This window comes from Scophthalmus maximus, chromosome 2, assembly GCF_022379125.1.
Source record: "Scophthalmus maximus strain ysfricsl-2021 chromosome 2, ASM2237912v1, whole genome shotgun sequence".
Taxonomy (NCBI): domain Eukaryota; kingdom Metazoa; phylum Chordata; class Actinopteri; order Pleuronectiformes; family Scophthalmidae; genus Scophthalmus; species Scophthalmus maximus.
In genome coordinates, this window is record NC_061516.1 from 11729574 (window position 1) to 11752441 (window position 22868).

General features: G+C 42.5%; 1 protein-coding gene across 2 annotated transcripts; it reads left to right on the forward strand.

Moving 5' to 3' along the window:
* Positions 1 to 868: 868 nt before the first annotated feature.
* On the forward strand, positions 869 to 14342 carry rps6ka4 (ribosomal protein S6 kinase, polypeptide 4). Of its 2 annotated transcripts, XM_035624248.2 has the most exons (19): positions 869 to 1883; positions 2817 to 2888; positions 3388 to 3455; positions 3612 to 3762; positions 4137 to 4252; positions 6005 to 6112; positions 6202 to 6282; positions 6645 to 6748; positions 6930 to 7080; positions 7802 to 7963; positions 8174 to 8299; positions 9173 to 9306; positions 9450 to 9543; positions 9711 to 9881; positions 10981 to 11172; positions 11258 to 11417; positions 11614 to 11777; positions 11877 to 12130; positions 12983 to 14342. In XM_035624248.2, exons 1-18 carry the CDS (start codon positions 1796 to 1798, stop codon positions 12087 to 12089), a joined length of 2355 nt encoding a protein of 784 aa, XP_035480141.2. In that variant the 5' UTR covers positions 869 to 1795; the 3' UTR covers positions 12090 to 12130; positions 12983 to 14342. The 2 variants fall into 2 exon arrangements, with proteins under 2 accessions (XP_035480141.2, XP_035480140.2); XM_035624247.2 differs by having other exon boundaries at positions 11877 to 14342.
* The last annotated feature ends 8526 nt before the right edge of the window (positions 14343 to 22868 follow it).

A 22868-nucleotide genomic window follows, 5' to 3' on the forward strand; every position in this document is an offset into this window, starting at 1 on the left:
ATAGCAATTATTAGTTAATTAGTTCATAAATATTGTACTGAGGCACCAGTGCGACCTGTCATTACTTTCTGATATGTATTTTACTCAGCAAGGTAATTATTAATATAGTCAGTCTTTTCTGATTTAAATTTTTACGCTCTCAAATTCAGTGACTTGCCACATGGTGGTAGAGATTGTCCTTCCACAGCAGCAGACTGCACATTTAGGGTTCTGGCCTCAGATACCTCACTATGACACCACATTGTCATAGTAATTATTGTGCTATGGTTACCATGAGGGGCCCAAATAGGTTTGAAATGACTTGTAACACCTTTTTGTTTTCACATTTCAAAGGGTAGAATTGCTCCATTAGGAATTCTCTATGACATGTGGCACACAACAAAGCAAAAAAAAAGAGTGTAACTCATGTGATATAAAATAAAACTGCCCCCCAAAAAATGTAATGTACTAATGGGAATCAGCTGTACTGTGAAATATACAGTATGTGAATGTATCCTAAAGGTCAGTGGTGGGTTTTTTTTGTCATACAGACCTACATTTTATAGGAGGTTCTTTAACTAATGTGACTATTTAATACCTTTAAATACACATACCAGTATATCATGCGGTGGAGAATAGTGATACATTACACAAATAGAGCATCAAATTATTATTATTAATATTTATCATGCAAAGTGTGTGCATGTAGCTGTGTTGCCCCTTTAGTCGTCAGTGTAATAAAATGGCTTAGTTTAACATGGTCAATACATTTACACACATTTATGAATAATTGATCAAATGAAACAATCAAAGCAGGGTTTTTTTTGTTTTGGTTTTTTTTAGATCTGGGGCAGACGTCGCCCCGCCCACAGCCGACGGGTCACGTGACTGGCCGTCGCCCAGGTTGTGTCGAAAGCATCCTGGCGTTAGCAGCCCCAAGCTAGCGTCCGACAATAAACACAAAGTACGGTGTCAATATTTTCGTCATGGGCGAATCATGAAATCATTAACCGGAGGACCGAGAAGATAACGGGATTTAACCAAACACCGGTGTGACGGCTGGTGTCGGAACAGGCCAGTTTTCACAGCCAACGAAACATTAGCTTTAGCCGACGTTCAAACTTTGACGGGTAGTTGCGGCGACGCGCTTAGCTAGCTGCGAGCGGTGGACGTCCTGCTGCCGTGCGAGCTAGCGAGGCGACACGTCCTGCCGTCGCAGCGGCTCCGTTGTCTGACGAGCTCTGCAGCCGGCTCGCGTCGTGTCAGCCACACGAAGCAGCGTTGATGTTTCTGTTCTGTTGACCAAGCGGCGTCAGCCAACTTGTGAATATTGACCAGCGCTACCGCCGAGCGGCTAATGCTAACGCTAGCCACTTCCACAGTTGAACTTCAGCTGTTAAGTAACGCGCACGGTTAATCGAGAGCAGCGTCGACGGTCCTTCTGTCGGCGGACAGTCCATCACAACACTCAGCTGGCGCGTCGCTGGAGTCCGAACAGCTGCACGTTTATTGTTTGGTGATTTCATTTTTTTTGTATTTCGGCCAATCACATGAAATAAATGATGCGAAACAGCAGCATGTCGAAGGCGTGGGGGTTCACGTCAGGGCAGCGGCATTGTCTAGAAAACACAGCTGCTCGGTCCTTTCGGTAATCCCCCTATACTGTCCAATGCAGCTGCAGTAGGTTTGCTTCTTTAACATTTGTTTGCGAAATTGCCGCGCGTGTCATAATTTTTGAGAATAGCAAAAACACTCGGCCGCCCAGCCGATCGCAACCAGCCCGTCGGCTTCGGCCGCCTCGTCCTGTGTGTGCGTGATGTCTGGGGACGCATCCAGCAGCAGCGATGACTCCGACGCCAAAAGCAACGAGAAGGCCTGCACCGTCAAGCACCTCATCACCAACGGTGAGTCCGGAGCACCACTCGTTGTCCGGGCCGTTGAGGTCAGTGTAGCCGATGACCGCGTCTGTTGTCGGCTGCATCGTTTGTGAAAGGTCCTTTCTAATCGCTTTTGTCTGAGAGGTGATCGGTGCAACACAACAGGACGTGGTGCACCAGAGGATCTGATCCAAAAGGATGTACTAGTGTCAAGCCAGGTAGTTTGAGCTTCTGTGTTGGGTTGCATAACATCCAGCAGGTGTTTCTGTTTTTCTTCACCGTGTGTAGATTACAGACTTCCTGGTATACATGCAAATGATTTGTCTGACAAGATCTGAACCATCCATGCGCCAGGCTGGACTTAGATAACCTGAGTACATGTGTATGTTTCATGGAAGCCTTTTACATTTTTCTGTGAACATTTGGAAAAAAAAACAAAACCAGAAACCCCCCCCCCAAACATTTCTTTGTCAGTATTTGTCAGACAGTTTTATTAGAGCTGCAAGAGTTAATCGATTAATCGACTACTAAATTAATGGCCAACATCGAAGTAGTTTTCTATGATTTCAGCTTTGTGGTTTCGTTGCTCCTCTGACAGTGAACTAAATATCTTTTGGGTGTGTGGACAAAACAAAACATCATGTTGGGGTTTGGGAAACACATTTCTCTCAATTTTATGACACTTTAAGGACCGAACAACCAATCGATTAATCGAGAAAATCATCGACAGATTAATCGATTATGAAGATAATTGTTAGTTGCAGCCCTAGTTCTTATTGTAGAATATTGAAAGTCAATCACATTCAAACACTGGTATCTTATAAACGTTGGACAATTTTTTTCAAAGAATAATTGAAGAGATATTAATACTCTCTTTCTGTTGTGTCTGTTGGGTGCAGAAAGTGAACATACAGTATATACTATATGTTTTCATTGTGATACTTTTCTGTCTGTCACTAGCTAACCTCACAGGTCACTCTGAGAGGGTCGGCATGGAGAACTTTGAGCTGCTTAAAGTCTTGGGCACTGGAGGTATGTGTCCACATGAAGCATGACATGTCTGACATACAGTATTAGTTGTTGTTAAACCCGAACTAAAATCTCATTATAATGTAAAGTCGGAGAATGAGGGTGTGATGTAGGATGAGTTCTCGTTCCATGGTTTCCCTTGAGAGTTAAAATCTCGAGGGCAAAGCGCTTATCCCTGACTTGAGTCTATAAAGAGAAATTGCTCCTGGGGACTTGCATGCTGTGGTAAAACATGTTTCAAATCATTAAGGCAATGAGTAGATGTGTATCTTTAGAAGGTAGATATTCTGTAGATATCTCTCTTATTAGATCTCATCCACATTGACCTACCTTTAATTATGTGTGCCGAAATGTTTTCGCAATTATTCAGCTGATTTCTAGATACTTGAAATAATTTCCCCTGTGCTCATCTTTTGCTGTTTTAATTTACTTGCATTTCTATTTCTAGTATTACTTTTTTTTTTATAACTATTTGAGGAAAAATGTGTTGGTCTTTGTCCAGCTTATGGAAAAGTGTTTTTGGTGAGGAAGAACAGCGGCCATGATGCGGGCCAGCTATACGCTATGAAGGTGAGACTGTCAGTTTCTCACGGGCAGATGATATTTGACATACAACCTCACTTTTAGCTGCAATATGGATGTACACATTACTTTGACTTGGTGTCCTATTTTATTCCAAGCAGGATGTCTGGATCTACGCTAAGTTTACTTTGATTGTTGTCCTAGGTGTTAAAGAAAGCAGCTATTGTTCAAAAGGCAAAGACAACAGAACATACCCGCACTGAGAGGCAGGTGCTGGAGCACATCCGCCAGTCTCCCTTCCTGGTCACGCTCCACTATGCCTTCCAGACACAGAGCAAACTTCATCTCATCCTGGGTGAGTGGCGGAGCACGAGAATCAAATATAGGGAATTCTTGTCCCTTCAGGCTTGAAGCACTGAATACACTTCTTCTTTATGTTTCTGTCTATAGCTGTATGTTTGTTGACCTTATGTGCAATATGTGTGTTTTTGCCATTTTTGTATTAAGTCTATTCAAGCTTCCGATGTATCGGTCTGTCTCTCTCTCTCTCTCTCTCTCTCTGTGTGTGTGTGTGTGTGTGTGTGTGTGTGTGTGTGTGTGTGTGTGTGTGTGTGTGTGTGTGTGTGTGTGTGTGTGTGTGTGTGTGTGTGTGTGTGTGTGTGTGTGTGTGTGTGTGTGTGTGTGTGTGTGTGTGTGTGTGTGTGTGTGTGTGTGTGTGTGTGTGCGCAGACTATGTGAGCGGCGGGGAGATGTTCACTCATTTGTACCAGCGGGATCATTTTCCTGAGGAGGCAGTGCGGATTTATATTGGGGAAATAATCCTGGCTCTGGAGCACCTGCACAAGGTTGGTGTTGCTCCTTCCAGCTCCATGACTTCAAGCTGCACTTATTGATTTTTTTGGATGCTAGAGGGCAGAAGGAGGACAAAGCCGTCTTAAAGGGACCCCTGCACTGATTTAATGCCTTTTATAAAGTTGTTATAGCTGAAGTTTTGGCAAGCGGTTGCCTAATAACCATAATTTGCCAGACACAGAGCAACATTATCATCCTATTTGATTTGCATTTCTGGCCACCTTACAGACGTAAGCCCCATATTTGATGACCTTCTAATTCTGGATTAGCCTCTTAACACAGCAAAAAAAAAATATTTTAAGCACAACATTTTGCCTTTCTTCACCAGATAGTCACTGTCGTATCTAACTATGTCGGTCATTTGGTGCTTGGCTGGAAGCGCATGCAAACTTTACTGCTTGAAACTTACTTAATCTACAACACTAAGGCTACAGCCACATTACTACGTTTTCATTTTAAAACGCATCACAGCTACATTAACGCCTGGCGTCCACACTACGTAGCCCCTAAAACTGAGAAGTTTGGAAAAGCTGCTCGCCCCGTTTTGGTTTGAAAAATCTGGGGCTGCATTGTAGTATAGATGGGGCAAAAGCGGAGACATTTGGAAACAATGACGCAGTCGCCTGCATTTGCTTCCTGTTTGGTTCCTACTAGCCATAAATCGACGACCACCGATGAAAGCAACACTTAATGTCAGAAACCGTTCCACCTGGACATCGCTCCAAGAAAAGGAAATCCCTCGTCTTACTTTTTCATTATTGTTGTTTCTCATTCGTAGTATTTTCTGTAACTAAGCTACCAACCCTCAGAGTAGATTATCTGCTTCCTGTTTCCACCTGGCACACTCATGCCTAGTGTACGTGAATAGTCACATGATATGTGTTCAACTGAAACAGAGGTAATTACAGAGGTTTTGATTCAAAACAAAAACATAGTATGGATGTAGCCTAGCATTGCCTAGTGGTTACCTATAATAAAATTTTTGTTCTGATCTCTGGCGAGACTGCATTTTAAGGTTGTTTTGAGAACATTTTCAAATGCACTGCTGAGTTTTGTATTATTATAATTGGCAGCAGACTTTAATTCAATGAGGTATGACTAATAAGCAGCTGGTGTAGCTTAGTGGGTTACCCCGCTGTCTTTGGTACAGAAGGTCGGGGTTCGATTCCATGTCATCCCAGTGTGGGCCCTGAGACAAGGCCCTTAACGCTACCTGCCTCGATGATTGCAAGTCGCTTTGCACAAAAAGAATGTAAAGTAATGTTAAGAATTGATTAACAATTCTTCATTGAAAAAAATAGAATAAAACAAATTAAAAGTCTTGCAACTAATTGAAAAACCACCATTCGCACAAATTGCTCAATTAGCTGAAAAACCATAACGCTGACTTTTATGAGTCTTTCCTCTTGGATAGCGTCAAATAAAACCGTTAAAGCAGCTGCAACTGTCGGCGAGCAGTCTTCTCATTTCTTGAGGTATTATTGCAATTAGTTTGTGTTTTTAGCTCGCGTTGCTCTCTGGGCAGTTGTTTACTGTGACAAGTGTAGGGATTTGAATTTAAGTAATTCAGAACAAAGTGAATGGACTTTAAAAAGTGCTGTGATTGCTGTAAATAACCGGCTGATAGCGGTCGTGCATCTTGACTTCTGGGATATCTTACTTCAAGGGTCATTTGAATCTTCTTTGTTTGTTAGGAATCTTAACGTACATTCCATTTCTGTTCACACACACGCACACACACACAGCTTGGGATTGTGTACCGAGACATCAAATTGGAAAACATTCTTCTCGACAATGAAGGCCATGTGGTATTGACGGACTTTGGTCTCAGCAAAGAGTTTCTGGAAGAAGAGGTATGTGCACTGCTAGGTTATAACAGTATTTTGTTCACTTTAGATTCTTTGAGAAATACACTTTAACTCCAATTTTCTCCCAATTACAGAAGGAAAGGACCTACTCGTTTTGTGGCACCATTGAGTACATGGCGCCGGAAATAATCAGGGGGAAGTCGGGACATGGCAAGGTCAGATATGTGGGAGTCGAGCAGCAAGCACTGATGTCAGAGATTTTACTAGGTCACATATCAGGAACTGTTAAATAACTTTCAGATAATATATTCTTTACATATGAATGTTTCAGGATGAAAGGGAGATCCATTGTGGCTTCAACATTTACCTTGAAGATAAATACTCAGTGCTTTAAACACTTCACAGGTTGATTTGCCATACATCAGATAAAAAAATTCTTTCCCAGTCTCGGTCAGTATCATGACAGACATCCCAGGTTGCAGGGATTAAATAAAAAATCGCAGCAGGTGCATCATCTGCACATATTTTGCGCTCTTTCCTTCATGTTTTTTTTTTTTAAACTTGTCTCTTACTTCAGTCGGTAGATTGGTGGAGCCTCGGCATCCTGATGTTTGAGCTGCTGACGGGAGCGTCTCCTTTCACCTTGGAGGGAGAGAGGAACTCCCAGAGTGAGGTGTCAAAGTGAGTGCTTCCGACTCTGTCTCATCTCATTGCCTGTAGTATACAAATACTTATCCATTGTGTTCTCGATTTAATTGATTTAACCTAACCCGCAGTTAGAAAATGATGCATGTGATTGTTCATAATGTGGTAAAAACCTTAAAGTCTTATTTGAATTTTGCGTTTCTATCTCCATCTTCAGACGTATTCTGCGCTGTGATCCACCGTTCCCCTCTATGATCAGAGCGACTGCTCAGGATCTGCTGAAGAAGTTGCTGGTGAAAGATCCCCACAAGAGGCTGGGCTCTGGGCCGCGGGGGGCTGAAGACATCAAGGCGCATCCCTTCTTCAAGGTCCCTTCCTAAGCTCAGCTTCCATTTATATCACTTTCACACCAAAATTAGGGGGGGTTTTTAAACGCGGGTCGACCCACGTTTAATCGGCAATTGGCCACTGTCACACTGCCAGCAGACCAGGGTCTGATGATCGCAAGCAGGAAAACAGTGTAGTGACAGGTGGGAGTCATAGGTGGCGTTAAAGAAGGGTGCGCGACATAAAACAAAGAAGAGGAACAGTGTAGTAAACAACAGAAAACATGGTCGCCAGTGAGCCGGTGGTCAACGTTACCTTCTATCTTGCACTGTTACCGACAGTTTATGGCCACTGTGAGAAGTGAGAGACCTACTGCTGATGCCGTGTGTGTCTGCCGAAGGGTTGAAATAGAGGTGCCCCGTTCTAAACCTCATCGATGATTGGGATCGTGTTAGTTGTTACCACCAACGAGCCACAGCTAGGCTAAGCGAGCTAGCTACATGCGAGAGATCTCTTTACTAAAGTTCGGAGCCTGCGAGCTAGTGAGGTAACAGCAGTTACCGAAGGAGGAGATGAGCCTTCATTGACCCGAGGCTGAATGCCGAGTGAAAGTTTTCATACTACAGAAAACGCCGGGTGTTACCGGATTTAAACAGGTTTTTTGGCCAGTGTGAAAGGGGCTTTACTTTGATGCCTCTCTTCCTCTTGTCACCTCTTTTCATTCAATCCATAAACTCCCATCTGCTTTTTGTTTCCTCACAGAAACTGAACTGGGCTGATTTAGCACAGAAGAAGTTGCCAAGTCCGTTCAAACCGGAGCTGAAGAGTGAACTGGACGTGGGAAACTTTGCTGAGGAGTTCACCGGCATGGATCCTGTCTACTCTCCGGCGAGCACGCCTCCAAGCACTGGTCGCCTGTTCAAGGTCGGTCCCTGCTGTCTCACCCATAACCCTTGTTAAAGTTTATAAATACAACACCCGTAACCACCATCTAAAAAAATATAATTTGGATAAAGTTGATTGCTTTTTTTCTTTTTCTTTCTGTTAATACAGTTAGTGCAGCCAGTTTTTTTCTCATGCTCACTCAAAGCAGACTGCTCAACATGTATTCCCTCCTCTTCTGTATTATTTTAGGGCTACTCCTTCATCGCTCCCTCCATCCTCTTCAATAAGAACGCAGTCATGGGAGACTTTGTAGAAACCCAGATTGGCGCTGATCGACCCGGTTCGGCCTCTGTCCAACGAAGTGCAATGTTGGAGGTACGGATCTCTTATAATCTGTATGATTTCGTGTTTTGGTTAAGATTTAAACTAATCTGAGCATTGTTTGTTATGTAGTTATTTTTTGCAGTATAACCATTGTGACAAAAAGTGTCTTGTGTTGTTTTTAAAGTGCCCCCTCTGTAATCTATAGAGATTTTAAACGGCATTAAAAAAAAGACTCCTTTGTTAATCAGGACTGACAAGAAAGAAGAGAAGAAGAGAAAAATTGTTTATTGAGCCTAGATTACTAACCAAAGTTGACGAACCTAATTTCACTGTAGGTTTTGTCGTATTTTATTAAGCTCTAAGCAATATAGAGGAAATACAATGATCATAATACCTTGTTCTGACATCATTTACCAGAATTACATTAATAGTGTCTGTTTAGGAATTTGGACAGTGTAAGGTCACTTTAGACTGTAATCATATAACGGGAAGTCGAACCGAGGCAGCAGAGTTGTTTTCAATATTACAGATTCCAATTGAAGAAAAATAAGACTTGTAACTAAAATATTGATCACAACACATTTACTTATCCGCCCATCTTGGTCATCTGAGTGTAAATTTGGTCTGTATTACTTTAAAGCCAAGCTTTCTCAGATACATAAATTGTTGGCTTTTAAGGTTAAGGCCAGGTGAAGTGATCTCATTAAAATGTACAGTTTAAATAACCTCCACAAAAAATTCTGCCATTTAAAAAAACCTCTTTGTGTTGTCTCGCTTGAAATATTGGCTACGTTTGGAAAACATGTATGGAAGAAATGAGCGCAGAGTCCGGAAACAAGGCTCTTTTCATATACTTGTTAAACGTTGAGCCTACTGTGTATGACAAAACAAAACATAGCTCAATTTGACATTCTTATTTTTCAGGAATCACAGTTTTTTCAGCACTACGAGTTGTGTCTCCTCGGGCCGCCCCTCGGCGAGGGCAGTTTCTCCGTGTGCAGGAAATGCAGACATAAGCAAAGTGGCCATGAGTATGCGGTCAAGATTGTGAGCCGCAGGTGAGTGGGAGATGTGATGCTGCTACACAATGTTGAATCGCTTTGTGTTTGTGTGCTTGACTCTGCTTTTATTGTATCACTGCGCCATCTGATGGTATAAGTGCCAGAATGTCCACTTAAATATTTCATTTTTCGTCTGTTAGAACGGAGGCGAACACTCAGAGGGAGATTGCTGCTTTGAGGCAATGTGAGGCTCACCCCAACATCGTCAAGCTACACGACGTTTTTACTGATCAGGTACGATGAAAGAAACCCACATCGATGACGTGTGCAATTTGAATATGTAGCATTAACGCAACAAACAGAAAATATAATAATGCATGTACTTTAATATTGGATGTTAGGCCACAAGAAAAAAAATCCTCACATAATCTCCCGTCCCTCCATATGTCCCACTCTACCAGTACCACACATATTTAGTGATGGAGCTCCTGCGAGGCGGGGAGCTGCTGGAGAGGATCAAGAGGAAGAAACTTTTTGGCGAGGCCGAGGCCAGTCAGCTGCTGCAGAGCCTGTTCTCTGCTGTCAGCTTCATGCACGAGGCCGGAGTCGTGCACAGAGACCTCAAACCAGAGGTGACGGATCACAACATACATTATCTCACAAGGCACTTTACACAGGAAGTCAGACTCAGTTGTGGGCGGAACATCTGCCACGACCGGTTTGGGCGAGAGGAGAGAGAGATAGTACAGCTGTATAACCGTTGCTTTAATCTCCGTCAGACTGGTTGTTATAATGACAAAAATAATGCTTATAGATGCCATGACATTGTTAATAATAACTATAATTGTAATGATGATTATGATAAATAACAATAATAATAGAGAGATTCCTGCACTAGGAATCTCTCTCCCCTTCCTGCACTAGGGGAGAGAGAAAATACAGAGTTAGTGACATGTAATGTAAATATATGGGGGCAAAGAGAGAGATTGTGTGTGTGTGTGTGTGTGTGTGTGTGTGTGTGTGTGTGTGTGTGTGTGTGTGTGTGTGTGTGTGTGTGTGTGTGTGTGTGTGTGTGTGTGTGTGTGTGTGTGTGTGTGTGTGTGTGTGTGTGTGTGTGTGTGTGTGTGTGTGTGTGTGTGTTTTCAAAACATGTGAGAACAACAGCAGACAACGGTAACAAAAACGAAGGGCGGCAGGTTTGTCACACGTGTCCTGCCTTCTTCAGATGGTTGCAGGATTTAATTCACTGGAGGATCTCAAAGTAGGAAGCAGCTGTTAATGATTCAAATTATAGTTTTAGATCCGCAGTTCATAGTGTTTTCCAATAGTGTTTAACTAAAATGTCTTGACCGGTTGGAGGGTGTTATTTTAAAACTTAATCTACATAATTCCACTATTGAATAAAGTATTAAAATTTTAAAAATATTCAATCATGGATGAGTATTATTGAAATGTCTCATCTAATCTTCACTAAAATATCAAAACAGATTTTGCTGTGTCTTTTTGAATCTGTTTGCCCTCTTATCCCACCTTTGCACCACGTGCTGCACATGGCACAGCGATGCCACACACAGTGTGTATCAAGGTCAGGAACATACCATACTGTAGTATTTAGTAGTAGTGGTGGTATTGACTAGAGGTATTTAATAGTCTTTGTTCTCTTAGGAAAACGAAGCCCTGAAAAGTGAGAGCAATCAAAATTTTCTTTTCTTTCTTTCTTTTACCTTACAGAATGTGCTGTTTGCAGACGAGGGGGAGGACTCGGTGCTCAAAGTAATAGATTTTGGATTTGCCCGCCTGTGCCCCGCAGGCAGCGCCCCCCTACAGACTCCCTGCTTCACGCTGCAGTACGCTGCACCCGAACTTTTTGAGAGTGCCGGATACGACAAGTCCTGTGACCTCTGGAGTCTCGGAGTCATCCTGGTAATTTCAGCTTCAAACTTAAACTCCCGTCACATCAGTCGAATGTGGAGTGATGCGCTAACGCCCCTGCGTGTGTTTTCCGCAGTACACCATGCTCTCAGGCCAGGTGCCGTTTCAGAGCGAGCAACGTGGAATGACCTCATCGTACGCTGCTGACATCATGCAGAAGATAAAGGAGGGTGATTTCTCATTGGACGGGGAGGCCTGGAAGGGCGTGTCGGAGGATGCCAAAGAGCTTGTCAAAGGTATGTGATACAGTACGTTTTAGTGAAAGTCGAGTTGGATTCTCTGAGCAGCGCTGTAGGCTTTTCCTTAGTCCTATGAGACCTCCTTTACACCTTTAGTAGATAGTAGTAGATCGGAAGGATGATCCAAATCCTCCCTTGTTCTCCCGTTTATGTCCTTCTGCTTTGGTTTTATCTCCTCCCTCTGTGACTCAAGGTCTGCTAACAGTGGATCCAGAGAATCGTCTCAAGCTCTCTGATCTGAAAGAAAACAGCTGGCTGCAGGGTGGAGCTTCCATGTCCACCACTCCGTTGTGCACTCCAGATGTGCTGGAGTCCAGTGGGCCCACTGTTCGCACCTATGTTAATGCTACCTACAAGGTAATATCATCATTCTACATTCATCACAACTCTCAACATGGATGTGAAGTGCCTATCCCAAATGTTTCCTTTTCTTACGCCATCTTCCTCTCTCGGCAGGCGTTCAACCGCGGTAAGAGAGAGGGCTTCTTTCTGAAAAGCGTCGACAATGCTCCCCTTGCGAAGCGACGGAAGCTGAAGATGACGAGTACAGGTGTAGAGACCCGGTGGAGCTCATCCTCCTCCTCCTCCTCTTCTTCCACTTCGTCCTCTGCCTCTGCGACGGCATCCAAAGCACCGCCAAAACAAACTGTGACCCCAAAGGAGAGCTAGCTTCAACGGCGGGGGGAGAGAAGAGCTGGGGAAATGAAGCGGTATGTGTTTACAGTGATAAGAGTGAAGTCCTCCAGGGTCGCTTGCTTTCAGAAAAAACATGCCGACAAACCGAAACGACTGGTTTTAGGTTTGTGTTCAGTTTTCAAAACAGAATTGAATTCCATATTTTAACGTTTTGTCATATTTCCCCCAGCACCAAGCATGTATTTTCCACTAGGGGACAACGGAGGAGGAGATGGGAGAGGTCTAGTTTTTATATCTTTGAGATGTACAGAAATCTGTGGCCTTGAGACAAATTTACACTTAGTCAGAACTCACTCGCCATGATTTGGTGACATCGCACACTAAAAGTTATAATAATGAGACATTTACCTATTTTCACTGTGGGTAAGAAAGAGTGCCTGGCTTTATAGGGATAAAGGGAAAAAGGAGCCATAAATGAGCAGAAGCCATATATATATATAAATATATATATAAAGCAGTGAATATATGAATTGAGCCGTTGTGAATACAAATGGATTTGCAAAAGCAAATAAACAGTCCTTCCAGGAATTTGCAAACTCAATTATTTGATTGTATCCTATAAATAAAAATAAAAAACTGACAAAAAAACGTGGCCACAAGTGCTGTGCCCCACGTGGGCACTGTCCTGTGGTAACATAACTGTTTTGTGAACTGTTTGTTTTTAAAAATTTTAGGTCGGGCTTCAGTTCAGCTATTTGCACTTTTTGCAGAGAATGTAATTGATCGAATGGTAAAAAAATAAATTAAAAAAGCACGTTTCTGGAAGGGCTGAGCACAAAGGAAAACTCTTGTGGGCGGTATACACTTTTATTAGATTTGGTTGGATGAATTATACCGTATTCAGAATCTTCTCTTATTTGATACAGGTTTTAACTGTGCGATGGTCTGTAGTCCAAACCTCCGATACACTACCAACTCCACAGATCCCACTGAACACAATGGAGCGCATGTTTCGATCGATGGCTCTGAGTAAGTGTTTCGATAAACAATCAAGAGTTCGACTTGAAGTGGTCACAGTGTCCAACCAAGTGTCCGACAGTAGCAGCTGTATAAATAAATACAACGACACAGACACAGAAGCGGTCATGATGTATACAGTGTGATCTTTTTTCTCACACTGCTGTAAATTTGCTTGCATTACTGTGCCGGTCTGAAAAGCGTCGAGCATGCTAATCCGTTGTAACGATGAACTATAACGATTTTTCTATATTTTTGGTATCTCGGGCTCACTAAGGAGACGTAACGGAGAACGTTTCATCATGCCATAAAGTGCAGCTCAAGCGTCTGCACACGGACTTGGGAGTCAAATCCATTTTGGTGATTTTTTTGAGTGTTACTCTGCCTTGGGCTCTTGAATTTGTAAAAGGGTATTTCAGTTTTTCCCGTCGGGCCCGTCACACGCGGCAACCACCCGTCTTATTTAACACAGTGAATTTCTGTAGCCCGTCTATTAAGCTCAGCTTGTTGCTGCCCGGACAGCAAAGGTCAACCATTTGTCTTTTTACATAAGTGGTTTTTAAAACAACATATAGCTTTGAAATTCAAATTATGTCACAGACTGAGGCATTTAAATAAATAATTTTTTTTAAAAATGGCTCTTTTAAGATCATCCTGCTAGGTCTGTTGTGTAAATACCCATCAATGATTTAAAGCAACAACAAAATAGAAGACGTATGTAATGATATAAAAATTTGACAACTGTTAAGTATATTAGTCTCCTGATGTAATTGTTTTTATTGGGTTTTCTTTTTTTACATGTTGCACAGTCAGATGATCAATTAAACACATTTCAGCTTTAAAGGTGCTTTTACTGATATTTATTACATGTAGTTGATTTTAATGCCGTGGTAATGGGATCATGATCATTTGGCTCCTGTTTTGTACCAGCACCGTGTGCATGCGTGCATGTGTGTGTGTGTGTGCGTGCGTGTGTGATTGGTTGTTCCAGATGAAGCATTTTTGCAAGTTACTGTATTATTTTCTCGTCGTTTTTCTGCCTTTGTCTCTTTAAAAGGTAACTGGTTGTTTGTGTTTGAACATTTAATTTTTACTTATGGAACTGTGCTTTTTGTTGATGTTGATATTCCTTTGATGTAGTAAAATTATTGTTTTTTTCTCTTTTGTCGAGGATGAGATGCACTGTCACTGATGTTGTAACTGGGAACTTGTCTTTTCGAGAGGATTTTGTTTTGGTTGGTGCAAAAATAAACATTACTTTTAAATAGATGGCTCTGCGTTTTGTCTTTTTAGTCTTGTAATGTTCTGCATCGATTGACAAAAAGAGTTCTCATGAGGTGAGCACTGTTCACCTTAATGCGAACTCCAAAATCATACCGTTTAATGAGGTTTGGTAACCCCTCCTGTATGTGATAAAAGTCGTCCCCTCCTGCTGTCACTGCTGTTCCCACTGAGCTCATAGTGCTGCCGAGCTGCTTTGTAACGGTAGCTGGTCATTTCATTAATGGCACTTCTGATCGCTGTATTTTGCTATGTACTCTAAATTTTTCTGAATTTTGTGTAGTGATGTTATTTCAGGATATTTTAAATTGGTTTTGCATTATAAACGTATAATCTATTATTTCTCTGAACACAGAATTCTACTTGCACACACACTCGTCCTATAATTAACCTTCAACTCTATTTCTTCGTCAGTTTCTCTGTTGCTGCAATATCCCACACTGTGTAATGAGTTTGTTGTACCAATAGGTGGCTTCTGCGTGCTGTCCCGTGTACTTGGTGTGCTGCTCCATCTCTCCCTGCATCTTGTCCCTGTCAGGTTTTCCTGCTCTCACTTTGCTGCAAAGGTGAGAGATATTAATATGCCAGTGTGCTCAATAGGAATTCAATTTTGTGCTGTTTCTGGGATGCCTAAAAAATACATTACTGGATTCAGGCTGTTCTGTGCTACATTTCAGGTCAGATGAATGTCTGAAACATAAATCGGCACAGGAGACAAGGACCAACTGACACAGGGCAGGACAGAAAAGCACACTATCCACTAAATTATATTTTACTTTATGCTAAATTACACCTTTTCACTAAATACACCCGGCGAATGTCTCACAGAGTTGCTCTATTTGGCAGCTACAGTGTTTACTTGTTGCTACCAAGCACCCGCAAGCCTGAAATGAATTTACCGCAAAATACAAAGGGTATTGTTCTACTTTTTTGACTACAACAATAAGCCTGGTGTCCTTTTGAGAGGTGATTTCAGGATGAGTATAATAGATATTGAACCAAAAATACAAAGGTGCAAACATGGTTTTATTAAAAAAGGAAATATGAAGCCTGCAGCTGCACTGTTTTGAGTGGAAAAGACTTTGGCCACAATTCTGAAACAATTCAGTTGTGCTATGAGAATCCTAAAAAGCTTTTCACAGATACACTCAGAGACATGGAGGTTATCAAAGTTTGGTGAAGATGTTGTCCAGCGCAGACCAAAATACATCTAAAGTTGGGCTAAAGTGTCCCATTTTGAGCAAGTGGTAGCAATTGATGAGGTTGAAGTCAGGGGATCGCCGAATTTGCTGTCTGTGGGGAAAGTATGAAGCCTATTTCATGGCAATCTCGTCCAATAGAGACACTTACTCAAAACCGCAATTGTGTGTGAATCTGCAAAGTCACATCCTCGGGGGAACCATGAATGTATGCACAAATCCACCTGGAAGATGATGACACATCACTCAGATCAATGGCAAGGTGGACATTTTGACCTGCTGGTAGCTCTGAAGGAAAAGTCAGGTGTTGACCAGTAACTGAGATTCACCCTCTGGGCACCATGAATGGCCGTAGAAAATGTTGGTAGCAATCCATTCAATAGCTTTTGAGATATTAAAGATCACAAGTGGTGTATTGACATCAACGTACATTGCCACCCTTTGAGCCACAAAGAGGTACAGTAGTATTATGGTGGCGGTGGTGGTGACGATGCACGTGATAACACTAAAAGCAAGGAGAAGCCAATAAAAGTGATTGGCATGCTTCGCAGGCTCGTCATTGATCGCTGGCTGCAGATGAATCCCCCCCGCTGAGCCTCGGGGCTAATCAAACTCTCCGCGCTTCACATATTTTCCACAGACTGTGCGCTGCAGCAGAGGCGGCTGCTGCTGCTGCAGCTGCATGTTGTTGGTGCCTCACGAACCATTGCACCTTCTGAAGGGCAAGAAGCAAATGTTCACTCGTAAAAATAAATTACACTTTCACACAGAACAAGAATGAAAGCCAATTATATGCATATTTTGTAAGGGGGTTAAATATTAATAAGACGTTGGAATTGAAATATCATCTTCAGCACACTAAAAGCTCCACAGACGGCCCCTGAAAGTGCCATAAAAAAAGGTTATTAGCTCTCTGGTAACAATCTGCAGTGTTTCAAAAAAATAAATCAAAAGTCCTCTGAGATGCGATCCATTTACAATTGTGGTGATAATTTTTTTGTGATGGGTTCGTTTTTCTTGTTGTTCGACACTTTGCAGCTTTAAAGAATGAGTATCAGAGAGTAGCTGTTCTTGTACAGATGCCTATAGTGTCAGCTTTATGTTGTGAACAGTGCATCGAGCATTATGTACGGTGGCCCTGAAGGGAAAAACACAATGACATATAACGAAACAGTGTTTTGTGATTTCTCGTTGTGTTTTCTTATTTGCCATTGCGTTTTTTTTTGTTTTTTTCCCCCCCACAATCTGTTTATTCAATTTTCCAACATGGAGATAGAAGAGACAATGAACGAGTCCAAGGGTAATCAAACCAAGCTATCATGCAAATGTAGAGCAGGGACAGAGTACAATCCAGACAATACAAATACTGCAAGCAACTAAATTTAGTTAAAGAAAATAAACCAAAAAAGAGACGATGTACTACGTCTCTTTTTTCTAATCTAAGGGTATCGAAGATATACATAAAGTCCAAATATATATACCATGATGATATACCATATCATTTGTGATTTGCCATTCGTCGTTGTGATTTGCCCTTCAGAGGCCACCGTAGTTTGAACCGATGAGAGTTTCCTAATGGAATATTTAACAGACTATTAAAATATATGACTCACGGTAACACGTGCCGTACGTCACAAAATGCTGCCCATCAATATCCCGCGGCGCTCCACCGGTTCACTGATGGGCTTCATGAACTCTGTCGCTGTCCGTGGTGCTGAGAGCGCTGCACTATAAATTCCAAACCACCGGGGGTCAGTAGGGGGCTTGGCACCTGACAGCGCAAGGGCCACAATAATGAGCAATCGAGAAGCGATGGATAACGTGAATATAATGTGTCGTTGAGTCATTAATCAAATCAATGCCCGGACGATTGATTTGCACGGAATAAATGTAATATATTGGGCATGACAAAGACGGAACACTCGCTCAGTGTCATCAATTACAGCCCGTATACGGCTTGGAAGTGACCCAAGAACAGAGTACGCTTCCTTCAGTCAGCAGCACACACACACACACACACACACATAATATGTTTACTGGTGGCACCACTGGGCTGCAGCAGGAATCCAGTTGATGAGCTTCCACAGCAGATCACACACAGAGGTGAGGTCTTTCGTTCCTCTATCTGCTGCTCAGTGGTCGCAGAATGTGATTGAGTTGGGCTCCAGGGGAAAGCAAGGGAGGTATCGAGAGCCCATCTCCTCCTGGAGCAAACTGTGGAGTCAGACTGGAGAAATAAAGATCTAATTCAAATGCTCATGAAAGATTCATGGGACAAGTAGATATTTAAAGGGCCACTGCACACATAACAGGCAGTAAGTTTAGTCATTGTGAACTACTCAGCCTGATCAAACAGTTGTATGACGTCCACTGTAGCTCTGCAGGGATCTTATTAAAACCTTAAAAAAAACAACCCCGATGTCATAATGATGCCATCAGGGTTGTCTTGATCAAACAGCACTTTTTGCATGTTGCAAAATGCGAGGCTGCCTTTTTTTGTTGAAAAAAATCAGCAGCGTTGTGTTTTCTTTGATAGTTTATTTAGTCCAACAATGACATTGTTGCAAAATATACTCACAGATCTCTACATGTCATTTAAAGCCCCAGTGTGTAATTTTTGTACGTATGGTGGCATCTGGTGGTAAAGTTAATAATAATAATAAATTTCATTTATAGAGCACTTTTCATTGCTAAAAGCAATCTCAAAGTGCTACAGAATAAAAACAACAACCGCAACCAGCTGAGCAACCGGCAGGGGACACTTTATGGTGGCGTACCGCTTATTCCATTACCGGTTTCCGGTATCGCTGACAATTCAACGCGAACGCAACGTATTCTGGACCGTTTACTGCAACAACTGTCTTCAAACACGACGAGGCGAACATGGTTGTTGACAAAGTTGACAAAAAAAACATTGGTTCTTTGTTGCATTTATGAACACATAGTTATGGTCAATATATTAAATTTCTGTGAATAAGCTCTTCGAAATATTACACACTGTAGCTTTAAATATAGCAACAGCCACCACTTGTTTCTCTGGCCCAGCCCGTCTCTCAATTCCTTCCATTGAACAATGAGCAGAAAAACACAATCGATGTCAACTGCTTTTCTGAGTTTTAACTTTTTTCAACTTGAAGTCCCCAAACTTTCCTGAGGACACCCCTTTAAAACAGGAGGAAGATTATACACGAAACAGACTTTTGTATACTGTCGCCGTTGTCTGTTGATCTCCGAAATGTCAGGGCTGGAGTTTTGAACTGGGCGACCTGCATTACTTTGCTGGACTTAATGTGATTGGTTTGAAGAGGCTTCATTAACCTGGAGGTCAACACATTTTCGTAGACCACAGCTTCGCTTTAATTGAAGTTAGAAATTAAAAAAATAAGCAGTTAAGAGGTTTTCACCTGGCGGTGACAGTTTGTAAATTAACAGCGGTAAGTAAATTAATACTAATGAGAGAGTCCTCTTCCTCTCATTGTGTTACTATCACTGTTATGGTATACTGTACCACTGCAAAATTGATGAGCTGCCGAGTTCATTTTCTGTCCATGTCTATTTCCCTCTCTCTTATCTTTGTCCTGATCTGACACAGTGGCATTTACGCAAGCAACTTTAATTTTGTAGTGCCTCACATGGGAGAATAGATCTCAGAAGACATGACTCGTGTGGCGCACACGGAGCCGCTTTCACTTACCCTGGCAGGTTGACCTAAAGATACAGGGGAGTATAGAGATGCATATTTCTCCAGCAGCATATTTCTTTTGGCCAAAATTTCTTGGTTAGACAGCAGTGCAAATTGGCATTTTTGGATTTTTGAACTTCTCTGGTCTTTGTGTTTCTCTTGGCTCCACACCGTCCCACCTCTGTCAGAGCCGACCCTAGCCTATATGGGGCCCTAAGCAGAATCCCCCCCCCCCCCCCCCACCCCCACAGCCACTAATGCTTTTGTCAATGCTTGATAATTCGCCCAAACTTCTGTAAATTCAACACACCCGATATCAATTCAATGAGTTGCAGCTGTTTTTGCTTACATTATACCAATGTCAGCCTTTACGCTTCTTTGGTTTTAATCTTAGAAGTAGCCAACTCACGAGATCTTGTTTGACGGATAGCTAGCCGGTGAATGTTTATGGTAAAACATTTTGTGTGACACAATTATCACAATATCTTTAACTTTATGCTCTACTGACTATTCCATCAACTGTCTGAATGGATGACTATGGTTGTATAGTGCCTATAGTTACATTGGGCATGAGGTCCCCCTGCAGCCGCTTAGTTTGCTTATGCCTGGGGCCGGCCCTGACCTCTGTAGTAGAATGCCTTCACTAACCAACCAAAGGTTCTCAGAACAAAGAAGCTGTGTATTGATTCAACGGCTAAAAAGCCATTTTCAATTCACATACCATTTAAACTGCCTTCCCAATACTTTTTACTCCTCCAATTCCATTAACCTCCCCCTCCCCCCCGGCATCCATCACCCCTCTCACCGTCCGTTAACCCTGTTCGCTTTATTCTCATCTCGTCGCATGCGCCTCAGCCGAAATGATGATACCATCATCAACTTTCCGCACACGTCCCTGCGATTGTGTTGCAATACAAATACCACTGTAATCTTGGTGGGTGTGCTGTAAAAATTTAAAATCACCGGCGTTAATATCCACAGGATGGCTTCCCTGCCAGTGATCCACTTTAATAAGCCTGTTCAGACTGTTATAGATTCAGTTGGCAGCGAGCGGTGCCATGTGCAAACAAATAATCCAAGTCTATTAAAAAAGGTAAACATTATTACAGCGTATAAAGAAAATCACACCAGAGCATCAGCAGGGGCAAAACCTGCAGAAGATGACGAGGCAGCTTTTGACCTCGTGGAATGTGTCGAACTAAGAGCTTGTGGCACGAAAAGAGCTTTCACAAATAGGAAAGAAGGAGGAAAATTAAACGGCGAGGAGGGGGGACAAATCATGGATGGTGCACGGGTATGATTTCTTAAGCTTTCGTGTCATATAAATTATGAGGCATATCTATCTCTGCGGCATTGTTAAGTGCACCTCCTCGGTATCTGATCTGCAGGCCTGTGAGCAGTTTATTAAAAATGGAAGTTGCTCTAAATGAGCCTGTGATGCTCAACCCTTTCAGGGAATCTTAATGGATCCCAGCCTATCTCTGACAAGGTTAAACGCTTGAGGAGGCAGCCAGAAGCGTTAACAGTCTAATTCATGGAGAGAGAATGAATGCTAACCAGCACATATACTGCAGATCCCACTAGAGCGTTCGACACTGTCATGGGTAAATTCAGTGAGCATGCTTACATGCACCGATTATTCCAGATATGAACAGATAAACAATACGTCTGATGTCCTATAGCGTTCGTCTCACTGCTCATCCATGAGGGTAAAATGCACTGCACTATTATAACAAAATGATCAGACGCAAGACCTCGTTGAAATGACAACAGGGCCGCCGTCATTTTTTAGCGCCAGAATTTCACACGTGAATTTGAAATGAGCAGAATACTTTCCTCTACTCAGGATGCTCGCTGTACCCCAGAGTAGTCGAGGAGCAGTCCAGCCTTAGGTGTTCGCTGCCCCGCAGGCCTGCTGTCGCTGCTGGCAACATTAATAACGGCACAAAAAGATAAATAAGTAAGCAGAGCCAAACTGCAGGTTTCAGGTCACGAGGTCACGTATAGGCCCGCGTGAACTACGAAATGTAAACGTCCTATACCAGGATGAACTCTCGCCCCCTCCCTCCACAGAGCGCGTGTCCTTCAGGTGACACCGCTCAGAGATTAAACTCAGCCTCATTAACTCCAAACAACCGAAAGCAGAGGAATTTGTGGTGCAGCTTTCACAACACCAGATCGTCTGAATAATACATTGTCTTTATTTGTCTGGCAGGGAAGGAGTGCCTTCAAAGTCTCTGGGATGAGCTCTTTGTATATGCATCTTTAATGTCACGCTCACACATCCCCATGTATAATAAATAAATATAATGGGAATATACTCAGAGATGCCATGGAAACTGTGTTTAAGTTGTCATCCTGGCATGTGAGCGCACACCAGGAGTATCTTTAGAGCCAACCCGTGGAATGAGTGGAATGAGTGGAATAAAAGGATCTCAGATCTCCGTGATTATCTTGACATGTCTGAAGTCAGAGCAACACATCAAATGTCAATTCCTAGTATGAGGACTTCTTCCTATAGACCTCCTGAACTATGATTTAAAATAAACAAAATGATGGTGAGCAGTCAAGCTTCATGTAAGTTTATTTTATCCACTAGAAGGGATTTCAAAATATATTCAGATTTTAAGGATTATATGGACAAGACCTTTCATTCGATGTAAAGTTGCAACCATAAAAATCATGGCATCTTGGGTTTCAATGTCTCACTCAAAGTTAGCATCACATACTTTGATGAATAATGTAAAAGGCATGTTCTGATGCAGGGTGGCCTTGTTTTTTTCGGGGGCTATAGGTTGAAGTGAACACAGAGTGAGGTCAGAGCGGACCATTCCCTTTGTCGGTGCAGCGTCAGACGATGGAGGCTGTAAGTGGCCGTTCTTGCCTTTTAGGACACAGGGCTTTCAAAAGGACAAACTGTCATGCATTATTACATCTATCCGTGATCTGGGTCAGGCCCCTGGTAATGCATGAGCGCGATTACGGGCAACACACAGGACCAACATGCAGCATCACAGGACCAACCGTTTCAGCGGAAACACAATCGGGCTCATTGTGGCTCGTGTGTTGCTCTTATTAACGGCCTCTGAATGGCCCCCAGCTGAAGTGGCACACGTGTGCAGCAGTGATCGGAGCGCCCGCAGCTCATCACTCGGGCCTCAAGCACGTTCACGGGGGGGGCCACATACACGCTGCCACAGGCACAAGCTGCTGAAGGAGACATGGAATGCATTTCCCTGTCCTTTTGCAAAAGCGGCACTGCAGAATAAATACCACTGAGATGCGTCCTCTGCTGAACGCAGGAGTAGTAGGTAGGAGGAAATAAACCTGTGTTGTGGTACAGCAGCTTTATTTTCAATTTTGTTCCTTTTAATGTGTTGCCAGTTATTTTTCATGTATTGTTCCTGGACATAGGCAGTGCAAAGAGATACACACTCCTGATGTGGCGAACATCCACATTGAGGGTGAAGATGTATGTTCAGTATTCAGTGTATGTTGAAGTTTAGTAGCTTTACTTGCTCGACTAATTTAAAGAACATTGTAATTGCATACTTCTGCATTTTTACAACATAAAATTAAATCACAACACAGGCCATCTGGTTAATATTTTTTCTTATAGTCAAGACAAAAACA